Source organism: Pollicipes pollicipes, unplaced genomic scaffold (genome assembly GCF_011947565.3).
Source record: "Pollicipes pollicipes isolate AB1234 unplaced genomic scaffold, Ppol_2.1 Scaffold_6686;HRSCAF=7923_pilon_pilon_pilon, whole genome shotgun sequence".
Taxonomy (NCBI): domain Eukaryota; kingdom Metazoa; phylum Arthropoda; class Thecostraca; order Pollicipedomorpha; family Pollicipedidae; genus Pollicipes; species Pollicipes pollicipes.
Window position 1 is genome coordinate 10,125,950 of NW_023596921.1, and position 17,188 is coordinate 10,143,137.

General features: G+C 59.3%; 1 protein-coding gene across 1 annotated transcript; it reads left to right on the forward strand.

The window, feature by feature from the left end:
• The first annotated feature begins 4,606 nt into the window (after nt 1–4,606).
• LOC119107503 (PR domain zinc finger protein 1-like) lies at nt 4,607–10,490 on the forward strand. The gene is made up of 4 exons (XM_037230960.1): nt 4,607–5,810; nt 7,612–7,720; nt 8,546–8,725; nt 9,462–10,490. The coding sequence occupies exons 1-4, from the start codon at nt 4,821–4,823 to the stop codon at nt 9,752–9,754; spliced, it is 1,572 nt and encodes a 523-aa protein (XP_037086855.1). The 5' UTR covers nt 4,607–4,820; the 3' UTR covers nt 9,755–10,490.
• The last annotated feature ends 6,698 nt before the right edge of the window (nt 10,491–17,188 follow it).

Sequence of the window (17,188 nt, forward strand, 5' to 3'; positions counted from 1 at the left end):
CTGATTGTTTCTCGAGGAAATGGCAGGAGACACACTGGGCAAAGTATTGTCGTAAATTGCTAATTACGATGTCTGATGATGGCTGTTCCTGATGTCTGATGACTTATGTCTCGACGATCTAGACTCGGTTTGTAAATTCTTTTGCGGAGGTCATGAGCTGGTCAGTTCACGTGCTCGTGTGTTGAGAAGATTTAGCTCCGGAACTGTATCTCCTTGAACCGACAAGAGGATTACGGCGTTTTAATAGAATTTGCAAGCATTGTCAAGAAAAGGAGCTCAGCGTTCTACCTGTAGAAAGTGAATGGTTTGCAGGATTAATTAAATGCCCACAAGTCATGAAGCAAAGCTTTGCCGAACCGAATAAAGCTTATTCCCGGACTTAACTGCAATGGGGTACATGCAAAGAGAATGGTTTCTCGCGTACGTCCCTAACTCCTTATCTTACAGCTCCCAGGTCGAGAAAAGCCGCAACCCCACCTCTTTTCGCAAGTCCGATGGCATCTCTGCAGTATTTCGACATAATGGTTCAAGTATAGCCGTTGTTGATATCCTTTCGCAACGCCAATATTGATTGAAGGAGTACTTTCTGCATCTGAGAGCTGCATGACTTTTGTTTTTGCAGGAATCGTTGAGTCGTGATAAGATAGGAACAGCCGGCAATTCGCACACAATTGGTAAAAGTCCAACATTAACCAACTGCGGTGCATTAAAAAAGGACATGACCATGGTCCAATTGGCAAAGTTTGGCAGGCTGGAAAAGTTCACAGATGTAATGGAGAACGTAGGCAATCCGACCCCCACTGTTGTTGCGACGGTGTTTCTGGAACTAGGACATAGCACGAATGATCTCCAGTACATCGGTCAATACCGTTTAGAGTTATGTAAGAGCTGTAGGTGTCGTGCCATGACATTCGACAATCAAAGCTGACGGTGTTAAACCGGTAATTTCCTTCTCGCAAGAGCACCATCTCTTCCAACTCCAACCACCGCCATGTGCAAGCCCCCTGCTGGTAAGTCGACGAACACAAGAGCAGATTTGGAAAAGGCCGGCAAAAGTCTCGATTGTCGGGAGTCCTGCAGCACACCGAGCCCGCCAACCTCCGCTATGGCGGCGTCCTGTTGACCGCACTTGCTGTGCAGGTAGCCTCGCCCTGCACCCACTGACGCCCTCATCCAACGCTCTGCAGAGACCGGACCGGCACGGCCCGGCCACAACGAAGCTTTGATCGCCGACGTCGATAACAGTCGGCGGCAGGAAAATCCACTGGCAATGCGCGATCCGGCCCCAAAAATGGCGTCGGCCGGGCCGGTTTGTCCGGCGCAATCGCAGTGCACGTTTTCCTGGCCCATGGGCCGCGGGTCTATTTGCCGGCTCGATTGCAGTTTCTGAGGCAATTCAATCAGCATCTGGCGCTGTGGAGCTGGCGAATGAGACGGTGGGTGGCCGTCGGCGGCACGACCGGCCGTAACCAGACGCCGACCGCGCCGGTCGCGGCGCCGCTCCCCTGCGAATTACGTGGAGCAAGGTCGGGTCAAGGCACACCATCGTCAGCTAGGGAGAGGGCGTCTCGCCGGCGACGCCCCAGGGCCCGCCGCGGCGCCGTGCGGACCCTGTCGTCCCGGTGACCTGCTGGGAGTGTTAGCCGGCCCTGTCTGCTGTGTCGGATCCGGCCGCCACACCTGGAGCTGTCTTCTGGCGGTATTTACCGGTCCCGTCCGGCACCGTGGTCTTTCAGCTCAGCGCGGATCGCGCCGTGTGGCTTACACGATAGCGTTCCCGCAGCTTTTGATATTAGCTAATCACTTGGATTTTCAAGTACGCCACCTGCCCTGTGTACGGATTACTTTTCACTGAAATCGTCTCAAGGCACATAGCTGGTATCTTAAGTCATGCTGCTCAAAATGGTTGAGAACAAACCAGCCTACCGGCTCGGACATTAAGAAGGAAATCTCATTATTAAATACCTATCAATGAACATGTACAAAGTACCTTGACCTACTGAGTGCATTCGGCTTACGCCAATGCAAATAGGTAAAGAGACGACATCATCTTTCTAAATAGCGTTGTGATTGTATGAATGGGTCCCGGATCACGTCCAGGCGTCGGGCAGCCAAAGTCGAAGCAAGTGGATATGGCGCTGAATGCCGCTCGGCTCACCGTTGCGTGGAGCGTCGTAGCCCGCCCCGAGCTGGCCCCTGATGACGTCATTAATCCGGTCAGCCCTGTCCAGCCGGTGCACCCCGCGTGGCCGGCTCCGGTCTGTCCGCTCGGCGCTCACGCCGACCGCAAGCGTGCTATTGCGCAACCCAACGGTGGTTAGCGACGCCACATCCTGCGCCCGTGGCATTTGGCCGGTGCGGGCGAGCTGCTGGGTTAGCGGGAACGTGAGCGACCCCCATCCCCCTCCGCCCACACGGGCGCCGTAAGTCAGCTGGCGGGTGCGGCGCCGGCAGGGGGCACTGCACGCCGACGGCATGGCGTGTTTGTTACGCATCGGCCCGGTTCAAGGTGACCCCGGAGCCGGCGCCGTGCCGCCGGCACGCCGGAGCCCGGCGGTAGAGTCCAGCTGGCGGTCGTGTCGCGGAGGCGGCGGGGCGGGTCTCCCGCGCCGGACCGGGCGCCAGCGGCCGCAGCGGTCACTGCCGAGAGCTCGTCCCGGATGTGCGGAAACAGCGCGATCCAGGCTACGTACGGCTCCCTGTCGCCCTACCCCTTTCATCGCGTCCCGTAAGGCTCAAATTCCACAGGGGGAAGCCGCGACTATCAACGGTAAACACGACTGTTTGTGCTTCCCGGTATTCGGGGGAGGCGAGCACCCTATCGTAGGTAGCCCCGTTCCCTCAACTCCCCTTCGCAGGTCGAGCGTGGAAAGGTTGCCCCCGAAATGGCCGGGCTAAATTTAGCCGGGCTTCATTACTTCCTGCTGGGGAATGGAGGGCGGTGGAACGGCTGGCCGTCGCTGACCTCTTGTTTTGAAAATCTGGAGCGTTCGCGGAGAGTGGGGGGGGGGGGGGGGGGCGGACAGTACGCCGCCACCTGGAAGTGAAAGCCGCCCTGCGAATCCATGTTTACGCCGGTGCGGGCCGAACACTTCCTGCGAGAACGCGTGTGACCGGGCGGCTGGCCCGCCGCTGCTGCCGCCGCCGCCGCCGCCGCCGCCTCCTCCTCGGTACACGGCGGCGGGTCACGGTCGCTGCGGGGTCCTCCCGAGCCGAGGCAAATTACGGCCCGTGACCGCCTCACGCACGTCCGCGGGCGGCCCGACAAGGCTGCGAGGTGCGCCCCGAGCCGCCATTTCCTGGGCGCTCAGGGTCGAGCGGGCAATGTGCGTGCGTGCCGGGCCTCGAGCGCTGCGGTATCCCCCGGCGGCGGCAAGGAGGGCCAATTTCGTCGAAGTTCGACGGGAAACGAGTGTGAACACGTTTATGATTATGAAGTCTGGCAAATCTGGGTGATGAACAAAAATCAGCAGATCGACCGCAACTGAGGGACCAGTTGTGCTTACATAAAGAGCCCATGCTGCCATCACACGACGGATGACCAGAATAACGCATACTCGCATTTGGCATTCATTCGTGAACAACCTCAAGGTAGGCAGAGACGGCAATCAGATCCAAGTAGACGGATTACAGCACAGACTGTCACTGAGATGATGACGGTGTTCCCCACTGTCCCAGCTACGTAACAAAGCCTCTGCCCGCGCATCACGATAGGAATACCGACACGTAGGTCATAGATCAATGTTTCAGTCAATAAGCCATTCTTCGTCAACTTCGTACATGGGACAGCCGGTTTTAACAATGCCCATACGAGGCTACGTAACTCTTTTCAAATCTGAATGCTTAGAACGTCTCGCTTGCACTGTTTATCGCTACTCTCGGCATGCCTTCCCCGTGACGTGCAGACTGCAGAATCCCGATCCCGCAACGCACGCTCAGACGTATTGCACCCATCGCGATGCAACCCTGTTGACCTTCTCTCCGTGACAAGTATCTATTTATCTCTCCCGCGTGCGATCCGTCGTGACGGCGTACCGCAGAGAGATGGCGCCACCCTGGCCGACAGGTATCTGCCAAACTGCAAATGGAATGGGGAATTAATATTCTTTGTCGGCGTCGACATTTCCGCCGGTGCATCTCATTATCTGGCGGTCGCCGTGAAGCTAGACGCCTCATGTTCGCGTGTCGCAGGAATTGCTGAGCCCACAACAGGCGTTCGAAAGCGAGGCTGCAAACCTCGTCAGCCGTCAAGGGGCACTGCGGCGCCCTCTTCACGACCTGGCGGTGCTGCTGCCGGGGCTACGCCCCAGCTCCCCCCCCCCACAGCCCCCCTAACTCGCCGCTTCTCTACCGCAGACGCCTCCAGTGCTGCTGGCTCCGCCTTCGACTGGGCGCTGAAGCTGGAATGGATGCGGCCGTCCGCGTCACGTTCGCTGCAGGAGCAGCAGCGGCGCCGCCAGGCCGAGAATGTCGAGGCCGTCAGCCGGCGCCTGCAGGAGGCGCGCGTGCACGACGAGCCGGACGAGGACGAGCCGCTCGTGCGCGCGCCGGCCGAGCGCGAGGCCGAGCCGGAGCGGGCGGCGGCGCGGCACACCGAGGAGCCGGCGCCGCCGCCGGCGCCGACCGAGCCGAGCCGCGCCATCGACCTGTCGGTAGGCGCGCACCCCATCAGCTGCTTCCCGTCGCTGGCGCCGCCGGCGCACGCGCGCCACTCGGTCATCACGCACACGCCGACCGTACCGAAGAAGCGGCCCTTCTACCGCCGCGACCTGGTCAGTGCGCGTGTCCACATCGACTCGCCGCCGCCGAAGAAGAGGCCGATGAACCTCCGCGTGCCGCGCAATGGCCTGGCGCCGATGCAGACGCCACTAGGGTCGGGCAACAATCCGCTCTCACCGACGCCCGGGTCGCCCTATCGCTCCGGCGGCGGCGGGGGAGGGGGCGGGGGCGGCGGCGGCGGCGGCGGCGGTCCAGGCGAGCAGGGCTCGCCGGGTAACAACATGAACAATCGCAACTCCAACGGCAGCGGTATGCACTTCAACACGGGCGGCGGCGGCTTCAATGTGGGCCTGCTAGGCTGCAAGACGGAGCAACCGGATGACACGTACGAGAGCGGCCGCCACTCACCGAAGCAGTACCAGACGCTGCAGTCGGCCGACATGGACACCTACCTAGGTGGCTACATCGACCTACAGGTGGAAGGGTGCAAGCCGCCGCCGCAGCCGCCGCCAGCGCAGTCGTGGAGCGTGCACTCAACCAGCGGGCCGCTGCCGCGCCACGCGCCGCTACCGTTCGGCTTCGGCGGCACCGAGCCGTTCAACTTCGCCGACCCGTACGAGCTGGACATCGAGCTGTTCGCCGACACGAAGCCGACGGTAAGCGCCGGCGGCGGCCTGCTCACCGACAGCCACGACCTGTTCGGGCTGGAGCAGCTGCTGCAGCCGACGGGCACGGCGGCCGCCGGCGGCCCGCAGGCGGAGCTCTCGCACCAGACGGTCGTCGACGCGCTCGGCGAGGCGACTGCGCTGCCGGCGCTCTCCGAGCCGGTCGTGTCGTCCTGCCTGGCCGACGCCGTGTACGACGGCAAGTTCCTGGTGACGGGGCCGCACGGCGGCGCGGCGCCGCCGCAGCCGCAGCTGGCCGTGCAGCCGGCGCAGCAGCCCGAGTCGTCGACTGCGCAGCTGTCGCCCGCCTCGCCGGCGACGCACGGCGGCCGGTGCTCGCCCACCTCGCCCGGGTCGTCCAGCGGCGACCAGATGGCCGAGGGCATGCCTGCGCTCGACATCCGCGTCAGCATACTGCAGCAGCGGGTGAGTGCGCGCTGGAGGTGACGGTGTGTGTGTGTCTAGGGGAGAGGGGCTGCGGTTCAGTACGGCGCGGCTGGATGGGAAAGAGATCACCGCCGGCGCTCGCGGGCGGTGCATGCCAGCTGGGAAATTCCGCTGGAGCATTGAGAACAAATATCGTGACTCTCCGATCTCTTGTCTTGAGTATTATCGATCGAACTTCGGAATCGGCTTGGAAACAAGAAAACAAGGGCATTACAAAGGCGCGATGCAACGCAGCGATGCTTATGCAATGGCATGCTTCAAAATGTACAGTAAATGCGCAGAGAACCTGAAGCTCTCTCTAACAACATCCGTTGATCACCGGACCGATGCCTAACCGTCAGTGGAGTGTCATCGGGTCTTGAAACAGTGCCGTGGCTCAACCGGCTTCTGCCGAGGGTGACAGCTTTGTCTCATCTCGACACGGATCGTTCCTCGGTAGGATGGACCAAGATGCAGCGATGCCCAGTGCTACGTCGTAAAACTAAATGTCAGAAACACTTGCAGCTGCCCAGATATTTAGGGACCGCATCTGACGTTTCTGGGGTCCAGGCTAGGCCTGTGAATTGCTCCGGGTAAAGAGTCTTGGTCATAGCAGCATACAGTTTTCAGCTTCGCATAGGTCAGTGTGTGGAAGTGGAATGTTACGTAACGGAGGCTGCGACGCAGGGAAATACGACCAAATTTCCTTAAGAAAGAAACAAAATTTTCCATAGACTATCAGGATCTCAGCGAAACTGCTGTCTAAGTTATTGATCTGACATAGACAGGCTGGTATCGCCAACCTCTATCACCCGTAACATGGGCCCCCGTCGTGATGCCAAGCTGGCCTCAATAGTTGACATCCCATTCTGACACAGTGTGAGGCAAGAATGCCATCTGAGACTGAGATTTTATCGGCGGTCCACCCCCTGCCCGCCTCTCAGCCCGTCTGCGAGGGCGGCTTTGGCCGGGTTGTTAGACATTTTTGCTGCGCTTAGTTGGACGTAACGTACGGGGAGCGTGACGGGGCCTGCAGATCGCAGCCGATTAGGCTGCAAAACATCCCCAGTTTTAAGCAGAAAGGCCTGGGTTTGACCGCAATCCGTGCACTGGTAAGTTCCTTAGAACGGCTGAGCCGCAAACTTTTGTGGTGAGGACAATGACTTGACGCTCAGCTGGACACGGTACGGGCTGATGGAGTGGCAGGTATTGTAACGCAACATTTACGCTTGATTTTGTACGGTGGAGCGAATATCTACGAATGCGCTAGCAAATGAATGCTGTTGGTGCCTGGTTCAAAGATATCTTGCAACGATTCAAACGTATTCATGAGCCAGATCAGGGTGAAGTCCCCACCAGTGAAGTTGCTTGACGGAGTAACGACGCTTAGGCCAGCTGTCCCGTCTGTTTCACCCAAACACCATTTACCTGAAATGGCCATCAGCATTATGCCGCTCTGGTTTTCACTTTGCCCCAACTGAACATTCTGATATGTTCTGACCGCCGTCAAAGGAACTTAACTCGTCGAAGCCTTCTGTATCGCGTGTGTTGCGGAACAACAGTCTTGTTATCGTCGCCCGCCCCAGAGCCGGCCTGATCGGCATATCAGCCGCTCACGCAGACATTGCCGCTGAGGCTTATCTGCAAAGCCATCTGCTCTCTTCTTGCACAGGTATAATTCGCCCAAAATGTGTGCGGAAAGTGGCGTCTGTACCAGGCGATGTCCTTCCACGTCATTGGCGCCAGTTCATACATATAGAGAAAGGCACACAGTAAACCACACGATTTCTTGTTTCTGCAGATGGGACTGCCAGATTCGCATAGCTTCGAGTTCGTGAACGGCGGACACGGCATCAAGAACCCGCTGATCAACGAGCGAGACCTGGAAGTGGAGAAGCTGCCACCTATCAGTGAGTACCACGACTTCGATTTGGTCGACAGATGGCGCTGCGGTCGCCGGGTGAATGAACGCGAAAGACCCAGAGTGGCGCTGCTTCCTGGAGGTAATTACCGAGACGAAGCGGAGCTTCCGCGCCGGCCGCGCGGCCAACTGTGACGACGCCGTGGAAGCATACTCCGTGAATGAGAACGGCGTACCTAGTACGTCTGGCATAACGGACCTGGGCTCGAGGGCCGGAGGGGCTCTGGGGTCCGCACAGGGGTTGTGGAAGCAGCCTTTTCGGCGTCTGCCTCGAGGCTTAGCGCATGCGTTATTCATCCCAGTGTTTGGTAAACTTCGATGTTCGGGTAAAACCCGCCGGAGGCCATCAGGGCTCGACCGATATCTCGAGGATAATTCAGTTTGGCGATAGCTTAGTATAGCGATCCCACTCCAATAGCTTGGCACAGCCATCCCACGCTGTCCATATGCTGGCCGTATGGACATCACCATCGCCGAAAGCACTCACTGCTCAACACGCGTATTCCCTGCCACGATATGAGAGTGGCAGATTTGAGCTGAAAGAGAACGATCGCCATCAGCTTAAAGCCCTGTCGACATGACAGACAACGGTCTGCTCCTTGAAATCACTTACATGTCTTCGCGAAGGGCTTTAAGTGTCCCATGGCCAGTCCGCACTTGACTTCCCATACTTTTTCCCTAATGACAAAGCTGTTGAGTTTCCAATGCATGTCTTTCCTGTGTTACATGATAGTTCTTGGGATCTGTAAATAATTGCATAAATCTCGCTGCTCCATGGTAAACGCGTACTGACGGGCGGCTTCGCCTCCTCCAGTTGTCGAGGACGACCCCAAGACCTACATGTGCCGCCTCTGCTCCAAGAAGTTCACTCTGCAGCGGCTGCTGAACCGGCACATGAAGTGCCACTCGGACGTCAAGCGCTACCTCTGCACCTTCTGCGGCAAGGGCTTCAACGACACCTTCGACCTGAAGAGGCACACTCGCACCCACACCGGTACGTGGCGCGCCCGACCGGCAGCCCCCCCCCCCGCCCCCCGACAGCCCAGCCGAACATCCGGAGGTGTGGCCAAATACCCGGGGTCCAGACAGGGCGAGCACCTTATTTGGCAGCGCCCGGCGGCTGCGACGCTGAGTCACGCCGCCGCAGAAGCAGTTGCAGCTTTTTGCTGGTTTGCACGGTCTTTCCAGGCTGCTGGGCCCCCTTTGACGTAGTCTTTCCCATGGTTTGCGCTATGTATGACGTGCACAGGAACTTTTTCGGTGTTACTGCAGACACCCGTGAGGGATCACAGCTAACTTCTGTACCTCTGCAGAACAGATGGCCTGTGCGATGAGGTCATAGAATTCGTATATTGATGACATGTACAAACTCGTCTGCACCCTGCTATGCCATTGCTAAATGTTTATATTATATATATATATATATATATATATATATATATATATATATATATATATATATATATATATATATATATATGGACCCATAACTGGCGCACCAGCGCAGTCAGCGGGTAGCGAAGAGTGGGAGGAGATATAGGTTTTCAGGGGTGACTGCAGCAAAGCTATGTGCGGCCCCACTACGAACATACGTCTCCACAGAGACGCCACACGTAATACCACCGTGAGAAAATTCACACGGGTTTTGTCGATGCGGCCCACGACAAGCACAAGCCACGCCGCGATCGCCGGGCAGGGTTATGTGTAGCTAATGTTCCGTTCCTCCGCAGGTGTACGGCCCTACCGGTGCGTCATGTGCGAGAAGTCGTTCACGCAGCGCTGCTCGCTCGAGTCGCACTGCCTGAAGGTGCACGGCGTACAGCACCAGTACAACTACAAGGAGCGGCGCAACAAAGTCTACGTGTGCGAGGAGTGCGGCAACACCACCATCGAGCCTGAGGCGCACTACTTCCACCTCAAGGACAACCACCCCAACAGCCCTGCGCTGCTCAAGTTCTACGACAAGCGGCACTTTAAGTTCCACAGCAATTTCGCCTCGATGCTGCTGCAAGCGCGATCGTAACTGCGGCCGTGGCCGCCAGGGGCGCTGGTGTGCGCGCTCCGGCCGGCAGCCCGGCTCAGCGGGCAGCGCCCCTGTAGCGTGAGTGACTGGACCATGACAGCGCCGCTCCCAGCGGGAGCGGGCGGCTGCGTGCAGCACGTGGAGCGGCGGCAATATTTGCACATAACTGGCTGTTTTATATCTATTTACCTGGCGAGGTAGCTCGCAGTCTGTACAGCACCGTTCGAGGCATTGTCTGAGTGGCGCGGGTGGCGACTAGTGACCTGTTGTAGGGTGCGCGCGCGCGCGTGTGTCGAATGCGAGCTGTGCGAGTGCCGGCGGCGCGTGCTGGGCGTCTGCCGGATCATACCAAACGTCTCGCGGGTTGTGAGCGGCTGCCAGCCGCGTCGGGGCGGCCGCGGTACAGCGAGAGGGACTTCAGCCGGGGCATTTCTCGACGGTGGATGGCCGATCGTGAGCGTGCGTGCGTGTAACGAGCCGCGCACGGTGCGAACTCTTTGTAAGTGGTCTAGGTAGCTAGCCGATAGCGTCGCGCACGGCGACAAGACTGTGGCCTCCTCCTGTCCGTCTGTCCGGAATTCGGCGGTGGACCGCCTCGGTAGCCAGCGCCGGCGGCCGACCGTCGCCACGGCAGCGGCGCGCGTGCTCCCAGACAGACCGTTCGTTCGCGAACAGCCCGTCGGCCGGCGCACGTGCCGTGCCCGTCCCGTCGCCGAGCCGGCCGGCGCCGCTCTCCCGGCGGGGGGCGGCAGCGGCCCGCTGGCGGCAGGAGCGGGGGCGCCGGCTCACTGATGCGGTCCGCCGCGGTCCGCCGCCGCCGCCGGGCGGACCGGGCCGGGCGGACCGGACACAAGCGCGGGCGTGAGCTGGTCTGGCGGTGGGGGTCAGCGTGTACTAGCCAAACGAGGGCATTCGAGTGGAGGAGCGAGAGACGCGACCGGACGGCTCGCCGCCTGCCCCGCGCCGGACTCGACCCGGCTGTCCTGGGGACGCCGGCCGGCCCCGGCGCGCCGCGTGCGCCCGCCGGCCGGCCGGCGCCTGCCCCAGTACAAAGGCGCAGCGCGGCCGGTCCCGCTGGCCAGGACAGCCGCCGACCAACAGCCGGCGGACGGCCTGTTGTTGTTCTTTGCATGTTCAGCAATAAATTTATTAGCGTTACGACGTGGTAGAACGTTGAATGACAGAGACGTTGGAGGTGAGTGCCAGGCATCTGTTAGAGCTCGCGGATGACGGGAAAACGTGCGCCAGAGAGCACTTGCCAAGAGACGCGCTGACCGAATCAAAAAGTGCTATAAGCATGATGTGTCAAACGGACAGTGCCGGCCAGCATTTGTATGCGTCTTACCAATGACAGACCTAACAGTATTTGGTGAGAGCTACACTCCACTACCACAAACGGCGCAAGCGCACCCATGCTGTGGTCGCATAGCCTCTGCCGCATAAACCTTCACCTGAAACCGTGCGGAACGGAATGTATAAAAGCGTGTGGGTTAAATGGCACGTCTATTTTTATTTATAGTTGGACAATGGACTGCAAGGTTGATAAGATCTACCAGCATGTAAAGAAAGACAAAAAGCCGCGGCAAAAATCACTCAGTGGGCACAAATCCCACCTAGACAATCGGCGCATTATTTCGTTTTTAAGGAGCGGGGTATCGTCACGGTCAATGACAATCAGATAAGCGTTAAGCAACCACAAGGGGTTGCCAGCTCGGAGCACTAGAAAGCAGTCAGTCATATAGGACACAGACACGATGACCTGTCGCTGGCGCGGGCGCGGCCCGACTCCCGGTCCACCACGTCATCTCGGGAACTCCGCCATGACAAACCACTCCTTCATCAGCGCGCACGAACGCACCCGCGTGCAGAACCAGGCCCGGCATTGAGCACGAGTCTGTTGGACAACCGGGGTGGCGTGCCACATGAGGTGATGTGGCCGGCCCAGCTGGCGCTCTTCGCCGAGCCCACCTGGCTGCAGGTGACCGCTGGGGTTGCCAGATGCCGAGCCCACCTGGCTGCAGGTGACCGCTGGGGTTGCCAGATGCCGAGCCCACCTGGCTGCAGGTGACCGCTGGGGTTACCAGATGCCGAGCCCACCTGGCTGCAGGTAACCGCTGGGGTTGCCAGATGCCGAGCCCACCTGGCTGCACGTGACCGCTGGGGCTGCCAGATGCCGACAGAGAACTGGTTTGACAGTTGTGGGGCTCCTTTGCGAGCCATGCAACTGCTGTCACCCTAAACGTCACGAACGTTTACCCTGATTACAGAGGATGACGCCGGAACACAGCCAGCAGCGCGTCTTGACCCCACTTCCCTCCGGTTGTAGCACGAGCGTTCCATCACACCACCGAGCTGGGGCGTCCCGCTGGCTGGCCGGCCGCAGCCCTCCGTACCCACGCCGTGACTCCACGAGCCTCTGAGTACCCGGGGGTCCTGGCACCAGGTCACCGTCGTTCGTCTGGGGCACTTCCCGACGTTGTCGCGCCAGCGGGCTTCGTCTGCACGCATGACTTTCGTTCTGTTTGTCGCGTCCAGCCCTCCAGACGTCTAACGTTTCCCACCTTAGTTGTCCCTGGATTCTGTTTAAAGACGTTGTTCGGATAAGAAGGTTCAGTTATTTAAGGTTCCAGGATTTTCAGGCCGAAGGTAAGCTGCTGACACTTTCTGCCATAAGGCATTCCAAATTGAAGGTGGGGCACATATTACATAAATGCTTGTGTCATCAACAGCCACAACGCTTGTCAATCAAAGCAATCATTAAGGAGGACTTCTTTTACTCAAAATTGGCATATCTGACTAAAATCTTAAATTTGCTTCAAGTTGTTTCTCCCCACAAAGGAGAAGGGGCTCTAAATAAAGTCATCCATAAATCTCGAACATGCGGGGGCATTGTGAAAGCAGTCTACAAGCAGAGACATACTCGCCTGCAATAGCCTCAAGAGCCCTACCTCGCTGTTTATATGCGCGACGCATACATAAGCCCATCATAAGCACAACCAACGCTCACGTGAGAAACACAAGAGCTGCAGGAGCACGCGATCCTGCACTTGACTTGGCACTTTCCCTCTCCGATACTGAGCGGTGAGTTGCTGACTGCAGATCTATCCCGCCCGATGTCGTCACGTCTCAGCGGCGCTGTGGACGGCGATCTCCCGCGCTGTGGACAGCGCTCTCCCGCGCTGTGGGCGGAGCTCTTCCCGCGCTGTGGACGGAGCTTTCCCCACACGGTGGACGGCGCTCTCCCGCGCTGTGGACGGAGTTCTTCCCGCGCTGTGGACGGAGTTCGCCCCGCGCTGTGAACGGCGCTCTCCCGCACTGTGGACGGAGTTCTTCCCGCGCTGTGGACGGAGTTCTCCCCGCGCTGTGAACGGCGCTCTCCCGCGCTGTAGACGGAGTTCTCCCCGCGCTGTGGACGGAGCACACCCTGCGCTGTGGACGGACCTCTCCGCGCGCTGTGGACGGATCTCTCCCCGCGCTGTGGACCGAGTTCTCCCGCGCTGTGGACGGACCTCTCCACGCGCTGTGGACAGAGCACTCCCTGCGCTGTGGACAGACCTCTCCACGCGTTGTGGACGGATCTCTCCCCACGCTGTAGACGGAGTTCTCCCCGCGCTGTGGACGGAGCACTCCCTGCGCTGTGGACGGACCTCTCTATGCACTGTGGACGGAGGTCTCCCCGCGCTGTGGACGGAGGTCTCCCCGCGCTGTGGACGGAGCTCTCCCTGCGCTGTGGACGGACCTCTCCACGCGCTGTGGACGGAGGTCTCCCCGCGCTGTGGACGGAGCTCTCCCTGCGCTGTGGACGGATCTCTCCCCGCGCTGTGGACGGAGGTCTCCCCGCGCTGTGGACGGAGCTCTCCCCGCGCTGTGGACGGACCTCTCCTTGCGCTATGGTCGAACCTCTCTCCGCACTAGCGACGGACCTCTCCCCGCGCTGTGGACGAAGTTCTCCCCGCGCTGTGGACGGAGCTCTCCACGCGCTCTGCCCCGAACGCCAGACCTGCGGCGGTGGCCTGACGGTGCCGGGGTCAGCCCGCCCGGCCTCGTGGTCCGTACACAGGACGGGCCTCCACACCGAGCCTCCGGCAGTGACCGTACCGTGACGGGCCTCCACACTGGGACTCCGGCGGTGACCGTTCCGTGACGGGCCTCCACACCGGGCCTCCGGCGGTGACCGTACCGTGACGGGCCTCCACACCGGGCCTCCGGCGGTGACCGTTCCGTGACGGGCCTCCACACCGGGCCTCCGGCGGTGACCGTAGCGTGACTGGCCTCCACACCGGGACTCCGGCGGTGACCGTTCCGTGACGGGCCTCCACACCGGGCCTCCGGCGGTGACCGTACCGTGACGGACCTCCACACCGGGACTCCGGCGGCACCGATCAGGCCGGCCCGCGCCCAATCGTTGCGCAACAGGCATGAGCGGGCCAGATTCCGATGGCTGCGTGCAGCGTTGGAATGCGGGCTGCGTAGCGAGCGGCGGACAAGGCAAGGCGCGCCGCGCCGCCTTCGAGAGCGCGTGGATCTTCAGAGCCGTGCGGCAACGACCAGGTCGGTTCTGATCCAGCTGCGCCGACCAGACGATAATAAAATGACGCCGATAACTGACATGTGTAACTGGACTTGGCAACCAAGGATGGTCTTCTGTTGAGCCCAACACAGCTGGCTGAGTCTGGAGACTATCCGGGCCTTTTCCCTCGGTCTGAAGACTATTAGGGATGTTTTCCTAGGTCTGGAGACTAGGCCGTCTTCCTTGGTCTGCGACGGCAGGCATGTTTCCCTTGGTCCGGAGACGGTTAGGGCCATTTTCCTTCGGCTGGAAACTGCCAGGTCCGTTCCCCTCGGTCTGGAGACCGTCCGGGCCGTTTTCCTCTGTCTGGAGACCGTCTGGACCCTCTCCCCCGGTCTGGGACCGTTCGGGCCGTCTCCCTTGGTCTGGAGGCGGTCAAGGGTGTTTCCCTGGCTCTGGAGAACATCAGGAGGCATCTGGAGAACATCAGACATTTCCTTCCATTGCGAAGGTCGTCGGCCACATCCTTTCGCAAATGACCAACATCTAATTATGATTTAATGCAAAGTCTACCGCGATAAGGCCGAGTTGGCTCTCAAATGCAAATGCAATGTTACCCCACTTCTCGGCGCGATCAACATGCAGGTCACGGCCGCACCCACCACTGCAGCGCTGAACGTTTTCCTTCCGCGACGGCACGCAAGAGCAGCCTCCCACTCACTTCTGGCCGATACCTGCCGGCTGGCTTCATCCCCGCGCGCCCGGCCTTTGGTCCATCGGTGCCCGTCCGTCCATTCGCCAGCACGTGCATACAGCGCCACATAGCGCTGATGCGATCGCAAAGAATGCCGACACTTTTTCCATTTGTGATGCGCGATTGGCAACAATCCACGCTTCGTTGGTGTAAAACACCACTTAGATACGCGTGTTCCGAGTCATCTCCGTTCACGCGATGGCTGAACAGTCACGAACAGCGCTCTGTGATTGGGCGCGTTCCCGGACTTTTGATATGATGTGTGATCAGGGTGGGCCAAGCCAATGGCAGGCACGGCAGGGGGCAGATTACAGGACCACGGGCCGCACAACACGACCGAGGCTTCGGCCAACGATCAGACGAGCGCCGACAGCCCTAGCGGAGGTCGGAGAAGAGGCGCGGGCAACGGCTTGGAGAAACACACTCTTTGTGCTCAACGGAGCCGAGCATGCGCTCCTGTTCTGTTTGTGCTGGCGGCAGGTCGTCTAGAGAAAGCAAAACTACATTACGAAGCTATGAAGGAAAGGTAATGGGAGCACCAAAGTACGGAAACACACGCCATAGTTTTGCAACAGCGTATATATTTGTTTCAAAACGTGCTAGAACAGCATACAAAATTATGCAAAAGACAATGCAAGTAAAAGTGAACACGCACGCAGATTGTTAACTCCGATCGGACTGGGTCCCGGACCAAGCTCAAAGACAATAGGTTAAGCCTTCTCCCTCGACGCCGCCGCTGGTTTGACATTGACATCATCCTCAGCGCGACCAACACGACACCCGTCAGCGCGCCTGACGCGCCCCGCCGGCGACGAGCACGACACCGCGGTCTCACCACGCGCACCTCCTTCCCACCGCGATACGATCTCGCAGGCGGCGGCTGCAGAGGCGCCGGGACAGGCGGCCTGCGCAGGCGCCAGCTGGGGGCTGAGGGCCGGGAAGGGTCGTGTCGAGGAGCCGGCAGCTGCAGGAGCGGCGCCGCCCGAAGCCCACGCTCTCAGCTGTGACGCTCGGCGCCCATTCAGCCGTGGTGGCCGAGGCCGGACAACCATTACCAATGCGCATCATCTGATCCCAGAGATCGCGTGCACCACGGACGTCGCGCAGCCGTCCGCGGCGATACGGCGAGATTCAAGAGGCGTGTTAGCGACATCACGAATGACAAGCGGCCTTGAGTATGTCATGGTCGAATGGCGAGGGTTTACAACACCACTGAACACATGGATTCGTCCCACATCAAATGACAGCCAAAACAGCAATACTGTTTAATGGTTATGCCTAATGCATGCAGCAAATTGTACTAGGGCTGCAGCGGCCCCCTCAGACGATTAAGTCCGCTGCGAACAGAGTACAAAACACCACAGATGGTTCACTCCTGCAAGCTGCCCCTTCGTATTCGCAACAGTTGTCTATTCAGCACCATGCTAACACAATGAGGTACCACGAAGCTACGTGCGTACAACCACTGCTCAAATGCACGAAGGCAAACAGAGACCAGCACTTGGGACATATATATATATATATATATATATATATATATGTATATATATATATATATATATATATATATATATATATATATATATATATATATACCCATCTGTAGCACGGGGGCAACAAACAATACCTCCGCCCGGCACAAAACTCCGGCGGAGCTTTCCACGCTGACCCCGGCGGGCCGCCATAGTCCAAGAAAGGGGGCGCACCCAGTTTCGAGCCATCGGGCGTCGCCGCACCCGTCAGGACCTGTGGAAAGCTGCACTAACACGTGTGTGCACAAACGTTCAGAGACTTCGCACTCTCCGTGATCCAACGGATTCAACAATGGTCGGCGGTGCGCTTATAATAACGTCCAGTCCTAATCTAACAGGGAGAACCATCTAGCTATGGCGCGTCTTAAAGGCCTATGCACGCGAGGAACGCGCCAAGAATGCCGATGCCTCCAGCGAAGAACGTGAGGGGTCAAGGTCCCCTTTGGCCTGTCCACAGAAATGCCGAGCCTGCGGCCGCGGTCGGATGCAGCGGTCGGGCCGAGGACGGCGGTCGCGGACAGTTGGATCCGCCACAGAACGACGAAGTCACGGAAAGAATTCGGTCAGAGGGCTAGGCGGAAAGCCCGTTTACGTAAGATTTCGTAACGGGGAGGGGGAGGGGGAGGGGCAGGGGGAGG